At 41.7% G+C, this 19230-nt stretch overlaps 1 protein-coding gene across 1 annotated transcript in view; it reads left to right on the forward strand.

Moving 5' to 3' along the window:
• The first annotated feature begins 2859 nt into the window (after positions 1–2859).
• hip1rb (huntingtin interacting protein 1 related b) overlaps positions 2860–19230 on the forward strand; it is a 67663-nt gene continuing 51292 nt past the window's right edge. The window contains exon 1 of the mRNA XM_017716294.2: positions 2860–3253. Coding sequence (XP_017571783.2) covers positions 3161–3253 — 93 coding nt within the window. The 5' untranslated portion in view covers positions 2860–3160. The remainder of the gene's footprint in view (positions 3254–19230) is intronic.

Genomic DNA, 19230 nt, shown 5'->3' on the forward strand with positions numbered 1-19230 from the left:
ATTTATTTTCTGCTTTAAATTAATAACACATTCTTTCAAAAAGTCAGAATAGAAATTTGATTCAATAAATATTGCTAAAATGATCATGCTCACTTACATGCATGTCCATGAGACAATTAGAGAAACAAATAGCAATCTAATGCAGATGCACAGTCACTCAGCATAAAATATTAGTCAGCTCTGCTTTCACAAGACGCTTAAACTAAAATATGTTATTAACCAATCCATACAGAGTATATTTATTTATTTAAAATATTCATTGTAAAGTCAGAGTTGTGGTGGCAGGGCTCATTTCTTGTAGTCTTGCTTATTACCGATGCTACGTACATCCGGCAAGCTATCGAATGCGTGATGTTAGCTGCAGCCTAACATATAAAATTCCTAGGTGTTTTTTCAAATAACACATTCAAAATATCAGAAAACAGTAGAAAAAAGGCCTTTAGTAAATTCAGGCTATCTACATTACATCATAATCTCTAATAGCACTGAAACCTGCCTCAATAGCCAGAAAGGGAAAAGCCTTGTACCTTTACAGCAGATGTGCCAGTTCTCATGATTTTTGATGGGTTTGATTGAAAAATTTCCATAATGTTGTCTTTCGCACTTAATTTCAACCTTTGATGTAAACATAGACCATTCAGCCATTCTCCCCTAGAGCACAACAATCTCACATCATTGCCTAATCTCATATGAAATTTGTTTTAATTTAAACTATCAAGAATAATTCTAGACTATTAACTAGCACAATCTCTAAATTAACTACAAACGAATCAGTTACTGGGGGCAGTTGTCAGCTGGAGGTTAGGGAACCAGCCTTATGACTGGAAGGTCATCAGTTTGATCTGCTAAACTGACAGTACATGACTAAAGTGCCCTTGAGCAAGGCATCTAACCCCCAACTGCTCCCTGGGTGCTGTGGATAGGGCTGCCTACCACTCCGGGCAAGTGTGCTCACTGCCCCTTGTTGTGTGCTCACTAATGTGTGTGTGGGTGTTTCACTTCAAGGATGGGTTGAGTGCAGAGGTCAAAGTCCTCTGTGTGCAGCCAATGGTTCTGACCTGAACTACTGAATTCTAGATACCATCAGCCTACAGTAGCAATGATTTATGAATTTCTTCAATCCATCCATCCATCCGTCCATCCATTTTCTAAGCCGCTTCTCCGTCAGGGTCGCGGGGAATTTCTTCAATAATGTTCAAAAAAAGTGAAACAATCAGGCAAAGAATTCAAAATGCACAGTTAATCACTACAAATCTGCTGCCCCACAAAACCAATCTTTAGTATAGTGTAACTACTGCAGAGAGGCTGGAATCCTGTACTTCAGCAAACAAAGCTGGTTAAAATGATTTCCTCCTCAAAAACTTCCACTTCCATACACAAATCTTAAGCAGTAATTAGCAGTAATTAAAGATCTGATTGACAGATGGACTTCAGATGGACAAACATGAAAAAAATCCTGATCTAAGTATTTTCATCATTCTAGGTTGCGGCCAGTAGCAACAGAAAGAAGCACTGTGAGGCTTTTGGACCCAAGATGGACAGAAGCACACAGCATACATGCCGCATGTACAACAAACACTTTCGGCACACACAGTAAAACTCTGCCCCTCATGTGTAGTGTAGGCTGGCATGAGTAGACTGTGTTCAGTGGGGCTGCTGTCCTGTGTGGACTGATGTGGATGCTGTATCTGTTTAGTGATGCTGATGTTTTTCAGACTAATACAAAAGTGTTTATTTTCTTAGCATTGCTTCATTTATATTTGTTCAAAATAAACACCCATATATTGCTATTATAGTTTCTCCTTTTCTGCATTTGATCAGAAAAAAATGATAGCACAATTGTTTATAGAACTGAGGTACAAGCCCAATTCCAGTGAAGTTGGGACGTTGTGTAAAACAAATAAAAACAGAATATGATGCTTTGCAAATCCTTTTCAGCCTATATTCAATTGAATACACTACAAAGACAAGATATTTAATGTTCAAACGGATAAACTTTATTGTTTTTTGCAAATATTCACTCATTTTGAATTTGATGTCTGTAACACGTTCCAAAGAAGTTGGGACAGGGGCAACAAAAGACTGGGAAAGTTGAGGAATGCTCAAAAAACACCTGTTTGGAACATGGTGAACAGGAGAACAGGTTAATTGGAAACAAGTGAGTGTCATAATTGGGTATAAAGGCAGCATCCCTGAAAGGCTCAGTCATTCACAAGCAACGTCCCAACTTCATTGGATTTGGGGTTGTAAATAATAAATAATGATATATGCTTTATTGCTTGTATTTGGGATAAAGTAAACATCTGGTATTTTCACATAAATAGTTATGGCTGCATTGATCTAAAAGCCTAATAACATGGTGGTTCTACCAGACCCACAAACACTAGCTGAGTAAGAGAAATATGAACACTACATAAGGGTTACTGGTAAGTTAATTGAGCTATCTGTGTACATAACCGATTAGTTTACCCAGGTCACATCAGCTGTAGTTTGTATAATTTACCCTGTGAAGCTCTATGCGTTCAAACCAAAGTTTGTTTTAGCTTAAACGTTAAAATATAACGTTTAAATGTATTGGAAACCCCATACAAAAGCTAATGTTGTTAACCCTAAAGTTCGCTGAGAAAAAAAAAGTGTAGGCGCATGCGCCGAACGCCACTGGCTCGAACCTGCTGACGTTAAACGGTGGTTCTGCGGATCTGCAGCCATATGTTATTGGACAAAGTCGCAAACAACTAAGCCACAGCGAGCGAGCCACGACGAGCGAGTGTTCTACCTCAAGCCACATACTTTTGCAACCTTTTGCTTTCATAAATGAGACAAGAGTAGGCGTGTTTTAACACATCACGTGACCTCAGCGAGGCTGGCTCTGATGTTTGACGCCATCCCTACGCTTTTGTGAGCTGCTGGAACAAATTACAAGCGAGATGCTCGTTATCTTCCCCACAGTCGTGCGGCAAAGCGACATGATTGTGCAAGTTTAAATGTAAGAGGCGAACGCACGGAATTAGCCACTAATGAATCCTTGTACTTGACAACCTACATGAAAATAATATTCTCTTGTCACTTGGTGGACAAACGCGAAGTGTTCTCATTGAGAAACTAGCCGTTTTCTACAGCTTGCGTCAAATCCGTGAGATAAACTTGGCTACGAGAAAGGATGAACACAATACGACAGGTGCCATCACGGGTGAAGAGTAGAAGATCGGAAACGAATCTAGGAGCAGAAAGGGAGCATTTCGATAAACAGCAGGTAAGCTGCGTATACATTAAGGACGCTGAATTGTGGTGTTTTACCCTCCAGTGCTTTGGTACAGGTTGTGAACGTTTTCTTTACTAAGACCAAACTCAAATGTGCTGTCGCAGGCGGTCGTAATTGACAAGGAAATGCTGGCCTACTTCGACCTCAGTAAACACCAGGTGCTAGGTGTCTGAAATGGAAAGATGGGAGTAAAAATGATTCTGTAATAAATGAATTACGGGTTTGTCGCTAAATCTCGGGCCTGCTATGTTCCAGTTGTGTCAGGGCTTGACTGTGTGTAATGAATAACATAAAGAATAACAAGTTTATATTTGTTTTTGGCTTATTGGAGGGAAAAAAAACTCGATAGGCCAAATGCCTGTGAAACCGGTCAGTCGTGTTTTTCGTGGCATTTTGCTAAGAGGTCGTGGCTCCTATCCGATGAACTTCCCGTCATCTGCTTAGGAATTCACAGGCGTCGTCGATCACATTGAAGCAAATGACGTATTACCGACTATTAAAGCCGTAAATTATTTTTAGTCTATAGGAATTAACAGTTTTCGATTGTACATTTGCAAGCCACACAACATTCTACTACTATTACTAATACTAATAATATCAATAACATATAAACATAGAAACACAGTGTCCCCGCTAACCTCTGTCCATGGTAATGGATACATTGGTATTGAACTGTTAAAATGAAACTAGGCCATTTTATTAAGTGTTCTTATTTTATTACCTCATTTTGTACCTCACTTGATAATGAGTTGTGACCAAACAGTTCTGGCACTTGGGATGTACATTGAAGTAAGCTGACTGGCTTTATTAGAGTTGGCCATTCATGAGTGACTTTGTTTTTGAAGACAGACAAGATGTAATGAGTATGCTTTATATTAAATTATGAATACTATATGTGCGTCCATGATGCAACTGTACAATTAACACATCATTATGCATTAGGACTATCTATAAATATTTATAAATCTAACATCACTCTCAAAACAAAACCTTTATAGGAGAAAGAACACTGTATTTATATATGTGTATATATAAAATGTGTGTGTGTGTGTGTGTGTGTGTGTGTGTGTGTGTGTGTATGTATACATATGTGTATATGTACGTACATATCGTTGCTGTCGGAAGAAAACCTTGTTTCTCCATTTTTGACATTTTTCAGTTTTTGACATAATCTGAATGTATCTCTTACTCTTTACATTGTTTGTTAATTTTGTGATGAGTGGCCTAAAAGAAATTACCCAAAATGACATGGGAAAAATTCTGCTTCCATTGACTTACATTGAAAGTGAAGTATGGTTTTTCCTTCTCCTGTAAAGTTACTATTTTGGAGATACAAGTTTTCTCCCGACAGCAGCAATGTGTGTATGTGTATACATATATATGTGTCTGTATATGTGTGTGTGTGTGTATATGTATGTATGTATATATATATATATATATATATATATATATATATATATATATATATATATATATATGTATGTATGTATGTATATATATATGTATATGTGTGTATATGTTTATGTCCATATGTATGTATGTATGTATATACGTATGTATGTCATAATATATCCCTGCATTTTACTGCATTTAGAAATTTGTGCTCTCTCCTTTTTCATATATCGCTGCTGTTGGAAGAAAATCTTTTATCTCCTAAATAGTAACTTTACAGGAGAAGGAAAAACCATACTTCACTTTCAATGTAAGTCAATGGAAGCAGAATTTTTCCCATGTCATTTTGGGTGATTTCTTTTAGGCCACTCATCACAAAATTAACACACAATGTAAAGAGTAACAGATACATTCAGATTATGTCAAAAACTGAAAAATGTCAAAAATGGAGATACAAGGTTTTCTTCCGACAGCAACGATATGGAAGTATGCTTAAGAGCATTCTCCTGCTCCATAAACAGGTCCAGCAACAATCCAGTCTTAGCGTCCTGACGGAGACAACCAGCCACACCTCAGGCACTTATATTTGTGGTTAGAGGCAGCTGTGGCCGTTTTTTCACCATCAAATGGATTGCCTCTCCACAACACCGGGGGGTAGTATAAAACCTCTGTATAACTGAAGCTGATGGGTATCAGTATACAATTTCAAGAACACTGCCATGCTAGTTGTTTCATATGGCAAAGTAGAATGTCACTTACCACTCATTTAACTTTGGAGAAAGTTTTGCCCCTCAAACCTTCTTCTTCATTGTGTGTGGCAGTAAAATTTACGTTGTTTACAAGTTTTCCAGGTTCATTATGGCTCCACTTGTGTTAAATACTTTCCTGAAAATGAAGACTAGTATTTTAAGCTACATTTGTAGTCCGTGTGTGATTTATGTTGTATTACTTAATTTGTGTTTCTCTGATTTTTCCTTTGTTTATGAATTACTGAGGGAGTTTTACTCGCATATCACTTTTAAAAAATACTTTTAAACCCTAGTGAAAGAAGTGATGGATGACTACCTAAGTGTTCCTAAAGGGTCAGATGTGATTGGCAATGATATACACAGAGTTTCAGTTTACTAGCCTGCCTGTATACACGCTGACCATTCCATCAGCTCCATCAGGTGAACTTTGTAGATATGTAACTGTTGCTACACAATTTGACACCCTTTGTACCATTCTTTTCTGGAAAAACATCAGCAGAGGTGCATCTTCTACCATTTATTATTTGGGGATGGGGACCTTTTTCAACATAACATTAGTGATGAGTTTGTAGTTGTTGACCTGGGGTGAATTGTCACTGCTAGGTTGAGAAATTTCGAGAAACCTTTGAGTAAATCAGATTGCGTTTTTGGCATACAATGATGTCCACAGGAAAACATCACAATGGTCAGTTATATTAATGTAGGTGTCAGCCTTTCAGAGATAGTAAAATACTCAACAGTCCATAAAATACATGTTAAGGTCTCCTTGTTAATACACTTTAGGTGTCCTTGTAAGTAATAATACTTTATATAGTTTTCTACATTATAGCAAAGAAACTGGATTTATAGCAGGCAGAACATGTGAGCAGAGCTTGGAGTTTGGATTTTCAGTATTAAAAATAAAGTATATGTCCTGTGCACACATTTGAGTAAGGAGCAAAGGGTGAGCGGGATATACAAAATCTAGAGCTGGAGCAGAGTGATAACAAAAACACTTTTAGCGAGGAGCAGAAAGATCTGCTGGGACCTGCCTCCACCATTAGTGAGCTGGATGGTGGTCACCTTCCAGCCATTTGATGTGCCCCTCTTTGTGTGGGTGAGCATGCGTTATCACAGCTGTTGCATCCATTTGCCTCCTGGCCCAGGCTTGCAGCACCAGGCAGCACAGTGTCCTCTCTCTCTGACACTGGCTTACCAACTCCTACAGCTGCTTGCTGCCACACTTCCATGCTAAAGCCTTCACCGGTTTTGCTTATGTTAACTCCCCTCTCTCCGGCTCTGCCTTACTGTGACTTACTGTGCCTTACTATGCCTCGCCATGCCACCTCCGGCCTCGCCATGCCGCCTCCGGCCTCGCCATGCCATTTCCGGCCTTGCCATGCCACCTCCGGCCTCACCATGCCACCTGCGGCCTCAAGCCTTATCATGCCTGCTTTGTTGTTGAGGCTTCCCGTGCCATGCCACATTGTTGGGCCTTTTCACAGAGCCTCGCTGTGCCGGCAACATGCTTCACACACTGCCCCTTCATTTGCAGTTCTTCGCAGTGCAGTTCCACTCCAGGCTACTGAGGAGGCGCTGTCCCACTTCTGACACTAGTGTAATTGGAAAAAAACATTTGGGAGGCCATGATTCCATTATGAGAAGTGCTGTGTATTAAACAGTAGACAGAAAAGCACATAAAAGCACTGAACCTTTTTGGAGGTCACCACCAGCCACAGGCTTCATGCTGACAGTAGACTCCCCTTCGCACAGAAACAACCTATATTCTAGTCACAAAATGGCACAATTAAATACATACACGAGCCTTAACTAACGGCAAACAAGATGACATTGAACAAGACATCTGCAGTTCTTTTTTTAGGAGGGCACATACCAACCATGAGCCTCTACCCATGGCCATGCATCCCAAGCCCCATGGAGCCAGAGTCAGCCAGTAGTACAGTATGATATGCTACAATTGATATCATAAACAACAAAGTACTTGAATACTGTGTATGTTAGTATTATATTTTGTTCTGATCCTTTGTCCCTGATCCTGAAAATTTGTCATCTTGAGTAATTTACTAAAGAGATACTTTGTAATTTGATTTAATCTGATGTAATCTAAACATAATGTAACTGGAATACTGAGTTAATTAAGGAGCATTCTGTCATAAAACAGGCAGTTAATGAGCTTATCATGTTATGTAATGTTCTAACTCAGGATTGATTTTGAATTATCTTTATATTATTAGTTTCTATTAATTTTTGTTCTTCAGTGTTTTCTCACTACAGTACCCAGCCTGCAAATATGCCATACATGCAATACCAACAGCACTTAAGAAATCCCTACTGCCAGCCTAAGTACTGATGCTCTCCATTAAAATTATGAAGACGGAGTTAATGAAGTTATATAATGTTGCTGCACTTATGAGAACTAGGAAAACATTTGCGCTGTTTCAAATGTTTGAAGTCTGGGAAAAGTTGGACACTCAGAGTACCGTTTGTTTGGCTACTGAATGCAAAAAGGCTCTTGAAATGAAAAGGTTTTACATTACACAATGTCATGCATTTTGATCAAAAATCTGGCACCGACAACTTTGCTTTCAGATTATCCAAGGACCCTCGTGTATCATGTAGATATTATGCATAAATAGAAACTTAATACTCTGCTTTAAAACACCCAAAATTCATTCTTATTCTTATTCTATGGTGTGGCTGTGCTGAAGTGACGTCACAGAATTCTGTGAAATGTTGGCGTTTTCAGTTCAGAATTAGTTGGATAGCCATTCAAACAGACTTTTCCCTCTTGGAAGTCAGAAACAAGCCTAGATCCAACATGGTCATTAATGCAGCATTAGTCTTCCACCCCTCTTAACAAAAACCATGTGAGTATATGATTATGGCTGCTCTCCGAATCCTCATTAATCTGCTTGTTGTAATCGTAACAGATTGTGCTAAATAGAAACATGCCATTAGGTCTGTGCAATTTTTATTTGTGCCATTATGTTACTTTTTAAATTTATGTTGATTTGCAAACATTACTCAAAAAAATACTGTGTTCAAACATTTTTAGCTGAAAAGGTCAATTGTTAAAAATAATGCAAATCAATGTTCAACATATTTTTTTTCCCTTCTCAAAACACCTAAAAAAATAAAACAAACCTTTTTATTTAACCCAGTAGGACTGACCATAGTGGTGGGCAGGCTTGACTTTTGCAGTGTATTAGAAAGTGTTGCTTGGGGCCTGAGCATAAATATAGGCCTTGAAATTCCATTTGTATATACAAAAATATTTTTAGTCAAATCTGTCAAAATGGTGCAGTAAGGATGGCTGGTTTGCACTGCATACTTTCAGTTACTTGGTCCTACCTCCTTTGCCAGTAGCTGCCAAGCAACATAGTGGCTCCATGGTGCTGCTGTACTTGTCTTCATAGAAACCAGGCTTCCACAGGAAGTGTCTGTGTGTTTGCGCATGCCTGTGCGCATATGTTTGTGTTTCCAGAGGGGTGTCTTCTCTCCAGAGAAAGGGAGTGGACAGTAAGCATGCAGAGGAAAGGCTTCAAATTGCTTAACTAATACTAACTAAAAAGCATAAAAACAAAGGCAATATGATGCATCAATTTTATCTCATTTAAAGTATTGTAGATTTCTTGTCCGAAAGTTGTCCGAACACTGGATGGGTCAGGGGAAGTATTAGGCTTGCAAGGGTAGACAATATCTTTTTATGAGAATACATGTCTGGGGACAGCTTGCTTTTTTAATGCTACCTTCATGAGGTTCATACACTGAAATTAGTTTTTATTTTTTCCAAGCAATATTGATGAAACATTTGTGCAGTTCTGTAATGATGCATGATGTTAGAGAGGCGTTATCCTGCAATACAGTAAGGAAGGGTTGTTGGGTTTGGTTTAAATTTAAAGTGCATGGTGTCAACTATGGTTAATGAAAATGCTGTTGACATGTCTGACTGTGTTGGTTTTGATGACCTGGAATCTTCTACCAGAGGGAAGTGGCAAGAAGAGGTAATGTCCAGGATAAGAGAGGTCAGCTGTAATCCACCTCTATCTTTACAGTCTTTTACATGTTCAATGTACGATGGTTGACGCTGCACCAGGTGAAGCTTCTTATGAGGCCCACCACAGTGATATCCTCTGCAGATTTCACAGCTAGTTCCTCAGAGAGAAAGTCATTCGTTATAGAGACTGAAGGTTGGTGTTGGTCAGAAAGTCTATAAATCCACCTGCAGATGGGATTTGCCACAGAAAGCTGGGACAGTTTGACCTGCATCAGCTGTAAATTTCACAGTAGTCTTGGATGCCGAGCTGAAGTCCACTAACAGAACTCCAGAGTAGGTTTCAGGACTATCAAGAAGTTTTTGCCTGTATGTTGGGATGAAGTGAATGAGACTGGAATGCCCAAGAGCAACAAGTGTGATGGCATGTTCACTTTTAATGCACTAAACAATTCCTTTCCATAAGTGATTTGCTGTCTTAAGCATTTCCTTCAGTAGATTTGTGCTGTTAATGTCTTCCAGTGTGATGAGCATGGCATCTGGATTCTCTCCATCTATTTTCATTATCTGATTGGCCAGCATCTGCACACTTCTCTCGTGCAGCTCTGGTGTAAGAAACAGTGACCAAAATGACAGAAAAATCTTTCTGGGACAAACAGTTTGCAGTTGAAGGTCTGTCACATTTTCCTTGAAGGTCAGTAACGTTTTACTTTGACCTGAAAGTCAGAACTGTTCTCTGCTTCAACAGACTGAGTTTGATGACATTTAACAAACAAAAACAAACACAAAATGTAGGAGACATGTTGACAAAGCTTCTTTACCAAACAATTTCCTATTTTGTGCCAGCAATATCCACAGAGTAGGTAAAAAAAAAAAAAGTGAACCTTAGGCAGATGACTTCAACAAAAGCTAATTGGAGTCAGGATTTGGAAAACCTGAATTCATTTCTTCATCTTGAATCCTTCAGTAAAATAAGAATGGAAGTGTGGATTAGAGCTACTTTAACTTTCAGTTTGCTATACACAAGAAGCATTGCTAATATCAACCATGACTTGCAAAGAAGAGATCTCAGAAGACTTATGGTCAGTAGTTGTTGAATTGCACAAAGCTGGAAAAGGTTGCAAAGTAATCTCAAAGAATAAGTGTTCATCAGTCTACATGTTTGTCTACAAATGGAGATGATTTAGATCTACTATCCCTGGAAGTTTGTACCCAGCCAAAGGCACAACACGGAATGCTCATTTGAATTGTTTAGGAAGAACACACATCACTACATATGGCATAAAAAGGGCATTGCATACCACGTGAAAACATTAATTCAGTCATGAAGTATAGTGGAGGAAACAATGATTTGGGCCAGCTTTGCTGCCTCTGGAGTTGGACTGATCGCTGTCGTTGAGAGTGAAATAATTTTGTCAAGGTTTGATGGCTTCAAATTTGCTTTTTGGAGTGGCCCAGCCAGAGCCGAGACCTTGACCCAATAGAAATGCGGTGGAATGGTCTTGAGAGCCGTTCACACCATACATCCAAAGAATATGGCTGAGCTGAAGCAGTTCTGAGGAATGGTTCAGTATTCCTCTTGAATGTTCTGCAGGTCTGATCCACAGGTACAAGGAAACGCTTTGAGGTTACTGCTAAAGGATGTTTGACACTATTAAATCCAGTAATTACTTTTTCCGCCACTGTGAATGTTTAAGTGGTCAAAAACGACATAATGCCATTGTTAAAAAGGTAGAAAAGTCATAAGTCTTGTGATGGGAAAGTGAATTTGGCTGTAGTTGTATAGTGAGTCACATGAATAGTTTTCTGCCCTTGACTACCACAGTTGAAGCCAAGGCGGACTGTTTATTTAAGCTGATAAGGAACAACAGCAAACTATCACTGTGTGGCACCAGGCAGGCAAGAATAGATCAAGCCTCAAACAGGGGAAATGCACAGTACAGGGAGGCTCTGGCTTTTGGATTTGCCAATGAAGGGAAGAGAAGTACAGGTAGGTCAAGGATCATTAGGGACAAGGATTTGAAAAATGCAAATTATTCTATAGCTAGAGCGAAGATCATTTTACTTTCTATTTTCTCTGCCTTTCTTTTTTCCATATGTACTCTCACTGTCGCTCTCAAAACCCCCGTCTGTTTTCCCCTGTTTTCAGTACGTGTTCCTCTTTTTTCAAGTTGTCTGAGAAGATCTATGGATAGTTTAATTTGTCTTATTGGTACTTTAATTCCTGGTAGGCTGGTAGGTTAATTCCTATTAACTTACAGTTGGGACCCCACAGTTTATTTCATGTCATTTGATCATGTTTCAGTACTTTGTTTTAATTTGGGATGGGCAGTAAGAAATCATGCTATTTTTATTGTGATAAATCTTGTTACTAAATCTAACCAAGACTAACTTCATTATAACAAGACCAGAATATTTAGACCAATTATAGAAAGGCCTTAAAACAAAAAAAAAAACCCATTATAAAAACATAAACTATTATGCTGTTATATACTCAGTTATTTGCAAATATTGTAAAATTTTCTTTCATCTGGTTCCTTCTTAAATATTTTTTATTGCTAATTAAATTGCAAGGTAGTTTTTACCTTGTAACTGTGAAACTACTGTATTGCTGGTGCTTTTTTATTTTTGTTTGTTTGTTTTCTGGTGCTTATCATGCATTACAAAAATGCATTTTTATTATTATATATTTTTCTCCATTGCAATGCATAATTGCTACCACATCTTTATGTGGAGATTTACATGCCATTAATTTTAAGTACAAACATTATGTTTACTCGTAAGATGTAATGAAGTATACAAGCAGTGGTAATCTTGTCTGGTGTTGATGAGTTAACTTCAAAACCCCTGGCAATTTTTAATTTCCGCCTTAAATTTCTGAAAAATGACCATCACCAAACCTATTTTCTTTCCCATTGCTTTGAGGCAGTACACACGTGTCACTGTGGATTGGAGAATGTTACATGCCTGCACAACTTCAGAAAAGGAATGTCCCATCCGTTTGGCACCCGCCGTTATGCCTTGTTCGAACTCTGATAATTCACATCGCCTGCCATGAGCGTGCTGGCCAGTGTTCAGCCTCACTCGCTCAAGTGACTAACCCTGATTGTTTTGCAGCCGTCAATCCTGTAGCTGGCTCACGCAGCCAGAAAGCTATGATGTAGCATCACTCAGCCAGCACGTGCAGCCATGTATTGCTGGTGTAGTGTCACTCCGGTAGGTCCCAGCAACCTCTTAGCATACCCAGCCAAAGGAGCCTCTGCTAGTGGGGGAACATCATAATACATGTAAACAATAAAAAACAAATCCCATTTCTGTCTTGAGAGCAGTCATAGATATCATGGCCAACAAGTCTATAACAAAATCACAAAATATTACTGGCCAATTGTTCAGTGGCTGTTTTAGTGTTTTTTTGCAACTGCTGTTATATATAAATAACAACACTTCTGGTGCCATTGCAAATTAGGAACAAAATCTAGCTATCAGCATGAGGCTGAACTAGTTGAAACCCCTGTTGTTAATGTGATTTTACTGGTTTAGCACAGTAATAAAAAGCTTAGTTAATCAAAGTGATGGCTACTAAAGTAAGCAAATTAGGAAGTTGCAGCTAGAAGGAATATTGTCATCATTACTGAAAGGCAGCCACAGCTTTTCCTTGAGGATTTTTTTTTTCATCGGTGATGGCAGGTCAAACCCTTATTAGCACATTACAGTGAGCAAATAACCAGGTTTGCATAGAACAAAACAGCTGACACTCCACTCTTAGACACTCTTATCTTGTCGGTTCACCTTGTAGATGGAGATGATGGCTCATCTGCTGTTGTACAGTTTGTGTTGTTCATCCTCTAGTCTTTCATCAGTGGTCCCATGACGCTGCCCGCTGGACGCGGTTGGCTGAATATTTTTGGTTGATTAAGTGACACCGAGGTGTTTGAAAGTTCCAGCAGCTCTGCTGTGTCAGATTCACTCAGACCAGCGCAACACACATTAACACACCACCATGAACTTGAGTGACATCCCATTTAATCCATCCCTAAGTTGCTCTGTCTGGTTGAAGTCTGTGCAGACCAGTCAAGTTCTTCCACACCAAACTTGCTCATCCATTTCTTTATGGACCTTGCTTTGTGCACTTGTGCACAGTCATGTCGGAAAAGGAAGAGGCCATCCCCAAACTGTTCCCACAAAGTTGGGAGCATGAAATTGTCCAAAATCTCTTGGTCTGCTAAAGCATTAAGAGTTCCTTTCACTGGAACTAAGGGGCTGACCCCAACTCCTGAAAAACAACCCCGTGCCATAATCCCCTCTCCACCAAACTTTACACTTGGCACTATGCAGTCAAATACTTTTCCTGGCAACTCCAATACCAGACATGCCCATTGGATTTCCAGACAGAGAAGCATGATCTATCACTCCAGAGAACACGTTTCCACTGCTCTAGTCCAGTGGAGGCACTTTTCACGACAGCTTTTGACGCTTTGCGCTGCGCTTGGTGATGTAAGGCTTGGATGCAGCTGCTCGGCCATGGAAACCCATTCCATGAAACTCTCTACGCACAGTTCTTGAGCTAATCCGAAGGCCACATGAAATTTGGAGGTCTGTAGCGATTGATTTTGCAGAAAGTTGCTGACCTCTGCGCACTATGCACCTCAGCATCTGCTGACCCTGCTCTGTCATTTTACATGGTCTACCACTTTGTGGCTGAGTTGCTGTCATTCCCAATCACTTCCACTTTGTTATAATACCACTGACGGTTGAAAAATATGGTTTACATAATTTCCATATCATTGCATCCTATTTTTATTTACATTCTGCACAGCGTCCCAACTTTTTTGGAAATGAAGTTGTACACGGTAGGACAGTACAGTCTCTCTACAGTCTATTTTCCAAAACAAATCACTTATTAACGTTTATACCTCGTTATCGTTTTCAAACAAGATAAAACGGGCATAGACAGATTTTAGTAGGAAATGTTTTTTTTTTTTTTTTCTTTCTTTTTTTCCTCCTTTTTCCCCTCCTGGCCTCCACCCGTATTGTGTATTGTTGTCGGGAATCTGCCAACGTGGACTGTTTAAAGTGACCAGGAACTTTGTAAACACAGAAGTGTTACTGACTCCATGAAGGTGCAGAGTCACCTTTACTGCACTGTGTTCATTAGCATGGTACCAACATTTGGCATGCTTCACACAGTATCAGTGGTTATCAGAATGTTGGTATTGGTCAAACTTTTTTGACTACCGACTAGTATTCACTAGTACTCACTCTGGGATATTAAATTAAATGGTTAAACTATTGTTATTGTAATCAAGTTAATGATTTTGTCATACTGCATTTTTGTGCTGTAGTTTCTGTAGTTCTAGCTAAATTATCCTTTTATTCATTGTGTTTACGTTTGTTGCTTCTCTTTCATACACATACATTCTGTAGTATTTAATGAGTTTAGGCCTACTGAAGAGGGTGAAAAACTTCAAAGTCCTTGGTTTTCATATTAGTGAGGATCTCACCTAGTCTTACAACATGCGCCATATCATCAAGACGTCCCAGCAGAGACAGATAACGATATAACTAATATCGTTATCAGCAACAGTAGATATAACAGAATGGATGTACGAAACAAGCTGCTGTAAAACTGCTAATGACAAAATCTGTAACTCCAGTATTTTATGGAAAAGCAATAGTAAGGAGTGATATACCAGTTAGGTATAAGTTTCACTGATTTGCCACAAACACACTAGATAATATACGAATATACGAACAGTTTAAAAGACACTGACAGGACCCTCCTGCCTGAATGACTGACTGAGCTGCTTCTTTGAGTAATCCCTCACTGCTGAGTAGTCAGTTACAGTCTGAGTTCATGTTAGCCCAGGTTGTTATCAAGGGAGTGAACGTTAGACAGACATATGGAGGGAGAAGCTGGTCTTTTGAAGTAATGATGGCCTTTAACTGGGGTTTAGTAAAGTGTCATTTAGGTTTTTTGTTTGTCCTATTGTAACCAAATAGAAGCTAGAATGTTAGCAGTAGCTATAAAGCTACAACTGCATGTTTTAGAAAAGGATAACTTGTAATAAGTTGGAACTGTGCACCAGGGCTCTTTGTATGTGTGTGTATGCAGCAAGTAAGGTCAGTTATGTCTCTTGCTGATTAGCTTCTGTGCAATAGATACTTAAAAAGCATTAGATCAAGTGACTGCCAGGATGGTGTAAATCTCTGGCATGTAACGCAAACAACTGTATGTTTTGTCGGAGCTTCCCACCAACATTTTGCAAAAGTATAAAAGTGTTAGCCATTTAGCTCATGAACACAGCTGGAGCTAGAACCACCAAACTTTGCAGGATCATAAGAGCCTTTACCAATTAGTATGCTTGTCATTTTTGGATGGACTCGCAGTGTAATTTGTTTACATGTTTCAGGACAGTGCAGCCACAAAGAGGGTGATAAAAATAACATGGGTATGAATTTTGCGACTTATACACAGTAAAAACACTTGCAATGAAGCTTACTTTTATGGTATAAAAGAACCTTTAGTGTGAATGTTGAGGTATCTGTCCAATGGCTGTCAGAATTTACAGATGAGATCAGTGTAGGAATATGAGAAAATAACTAAAAGCGTGTTGTATTCGAACCTGTTAATCCTCGTTGTTATCATCATCACCACCATCATCATCTGAAACTTCTTAATCCAGATAGGGTTGCAGTAGCAGTTAGGAGGGCAGAATATCTCAGATGACCCTGAACCCTGCAGCTACCTCCAGCTTTTTCCAGGACACCCAGGCTGCTCCAAAGCCAACTTGGAGATGTAATCCTTCCAGCAGGTCTAAGGATGACCTTGGGGCCTTGTCCCACTGGGATCCTGACCAACCTCAACTTTCTTCAAAACAGGAGCGGGAGTGGTGACAAGGCAGAACCTTGGCGGAGTCCAACACTTACACTGAGCAAACTTGACCTAATGCCAAGAACACGTATGCACAATTCTCACTCCAGGCCCAGAGTAGTGGCCCTGGCACTCCATTCTTCCAAAGGACCCGAGAGAGGGAGAGAGAGGGAGAGAGAGAGAGGGAGAGAGATTTCTATCTATTTACATATTTACATGGCATATGTGACAGATTTCCTCTCCATGGATCACCACCTTATCATGGTAGAGAGGTTTGTGTGCTTGAAGGACCCTAGGAGCTATGTTGTCTGGAGCAAAAGCTCCTGGTAGGGTCTCCCATGGCAAACTGGTCCTAGGTGACAGGCCAGACAAAGTGTGATCCATAACCACCCCTATGAGGACAACAAAGCAGGACTCGTGTACCCTGCCCGGATCAGGGTTACCGGGGCCCCACCCTGGAGCCAGGCCTGGGGGAGGGGCTCGCCAGCGAGCGTCTGGTGGCCGGGCATTCACTCATGGTGCCCGGCCGGGCCCAGCCCGAAGGAGCTACATGAGTCCCCCCTCCCATCGACCCACCACCGATGGGAGGGGCAGTAGTAGGGGTGCGGTGCATTGTGGATCGGGCAGTGTCCGAAGGCGTGGGCCTTGGCGTTCTGATCCTCGGTTGCTGAAACTGGCTTTTGGAACTTGGAACGTTACCTCACTGGCGGGGAAGGAGCCTGAGTTGGTGCGCGAGGTCGAGAGATACCGGCTAGATATAGTCGGGCTCACCTCAACACACAGCTTGGGCTCTGGGTCCAATCTCCTTGAGAGGGGCTGGACTTTTTTCTTTTCTGGAGTTGCCCATGGTGAGAGGCGGCGGGCAGGTGTGGGCTTTCTCATAGCCCCTCGACTCGGCGCCTGTATGTTGGGGTTTTCCCCGGTGGACGAGAGGGTAGCTTCCCTACGCCTTCGGGTTGGGGAACGGGTCCTGACTGTTGTCTGTGCTTATGCACCGAACAGCAGTTCAGAATACCCAGCCTTCATAGAGTCCTTGGAAGGGGTGCTTGACAGTGCTCCTCCTGGAGACTCGATTGTCCTACTGGGGGACTTCAACGCTCACGTGGGCAACGACAGTAAGACCTGGAGGGGTGTGATTGGGAGGAATGGCCTCTCTGATCTGAACCCGAGTGGTGTTCAGTTTTTGGACTTCTGTGCAAACCACAGTTTGTCCATAACGAACACCATGTTTGAACACAAGGATGTCCATAAGTGCACATGGCACCAGGACACCCTAGGCCGCAGTTCAATGATTGACTTTGTAGTCGTGTCAGCGGACTTGCGGCCATGTGTACTGGACACTCGGGTAAAGAGAGGAGCTGAGCTGTCAACTGATCACCACCTGGTGGTGAGTTGGATCAGGTGGTGGGGGAAGATGCCAGTAAGACCAGGCAAACCCAAACGTATAGTGAGGGTTTGCTGGGAACGTCTGGCAGAAGAACCTGTCAGATTGATCTTCAACTCACACCTCCGTCAGAACTTTGACCAGATTTCGGGGGAGGTGGGGGACATTGACTCAGAATGGGCCATGTTCCGCTCCTCCATTGTTGAAGCGGCTGACTGTAGCTGTGGTCGCAAGGTAGTTGGTGCCTGTCGGGGCGGTAATCCTCGAACCCGGTGGTGGACACCCCAGGTGAGAGATGCCGTCAAGCTGAAGAAGGAGTCCTACCGGACATGGTTGGCCTGTAGGACACCAGAGGCAGCTGGCAGGTATCGACAGGCCAAGCGATCTGCGGCTTCAGTCATTGCCAAGGCAAAAACCCGGGTGTGGGAAGAGTTCGGTGAGGCCTTGGAAAGTGACTTTAAGTCGGCTCCAAAAAGATTCTGGCAAACCGTCAGGCGACTCAGAAGGGGAAAGCAGTGTGCCACTAGCACTGTATATAGTGGAGATGGTGTGCTGCTGACTTCGACTGAAGACGTCATTGGGCGGTGGAAGGAATACTTTGAGGACCTTCTCAATCCCACCAACATGTTCTCCAGTGAGGAGGCAGAGTCTGGGGACACGGGAATAGGCTTGTCCATTACTGAGGCCGAAGTCGCTAAGGTAGTTAAAAAAGCTCCTTGGCGGCAGGGCTGCAGGGGTGGATGAGATCCGTCCCGAGTTCCTCAAGGCTCTGGATGTTGTGGGGCTGTCTTGGCTGACACGCCTTTTCAACATTGCATGGACATCGGGGGTGGTGCCACTTGATTGGCAGACTGGGGTGGTGGTGCCTCTTTTTAAAAAGGGGGACCGGAGGGTGTGTTCCAACTACAGGGGAATCACACTCCTCAGCCTCCCTGGTAAGGTCTATGCAAGGGTACTGGAGAAGAGAGTCCGGCTTATAGTCGAACCTCGGATTCAGGAGGAGCAGTGCGGGTTCCGCCCTGGTCGTGGAACACTGGACCAACTCTTTACCCTCTCCAGGATTCTGGAGGGTTCATGGGAGTTTGCCCAACCAGTCCACATGTGCTTTGTGGATTTGGAGAAGGCATTCGACTGTGTTCCCTGGGGTATTCTGTGGGAGGTGCTTCGGGAGTACGGGGTACATGGCTCTTTGCTACGAGCCATTCAGGCCCTGTACAAACAAAGCAGGAGCTTGGTTCGCATGGCCGGCAGTAAGTCAGACTTTTTCCCAGTGAGAGTTGGACTCCGTCAGGGCTGCCCTTTGTCACCGATTCTATTCATAATTTTTATGGATAGAATTTCTAGGCACAGTCAGGGGATGGAGGGTGTCCGGTTTGGTGACCTCAGGGTCACATCGCTGCTGTTTGCAGATGATGTGGTCCTATTGGGGACATCAGGCCGTGAACTTCAGCTTTCACTGGATCGGTTTGCAGCCGAGTGTGAAGCGGCCGGGATGAGGATCAGTACCTCCAAATCCGAGGCCATGGTTCTCACGCGGGAAAGGGTGGAGAGCCCTCTCTGGGTTGGGGATGAGCTCTT

This window comes from Pygocentrus nattereri, chromosome 20, assembly GCF_015220715.1.
Source record: "Pygocentrus nattereri isolate fPygNat1 chromosome 20, fPygNat1.pri, whole genome shotgun sequence".
NCBI lineage: Eukaryota > Metazoa > Chordata > Actinopteri > Characiformes > Serrasalmidae > Pygocentrus > Pygocentrus nattereri.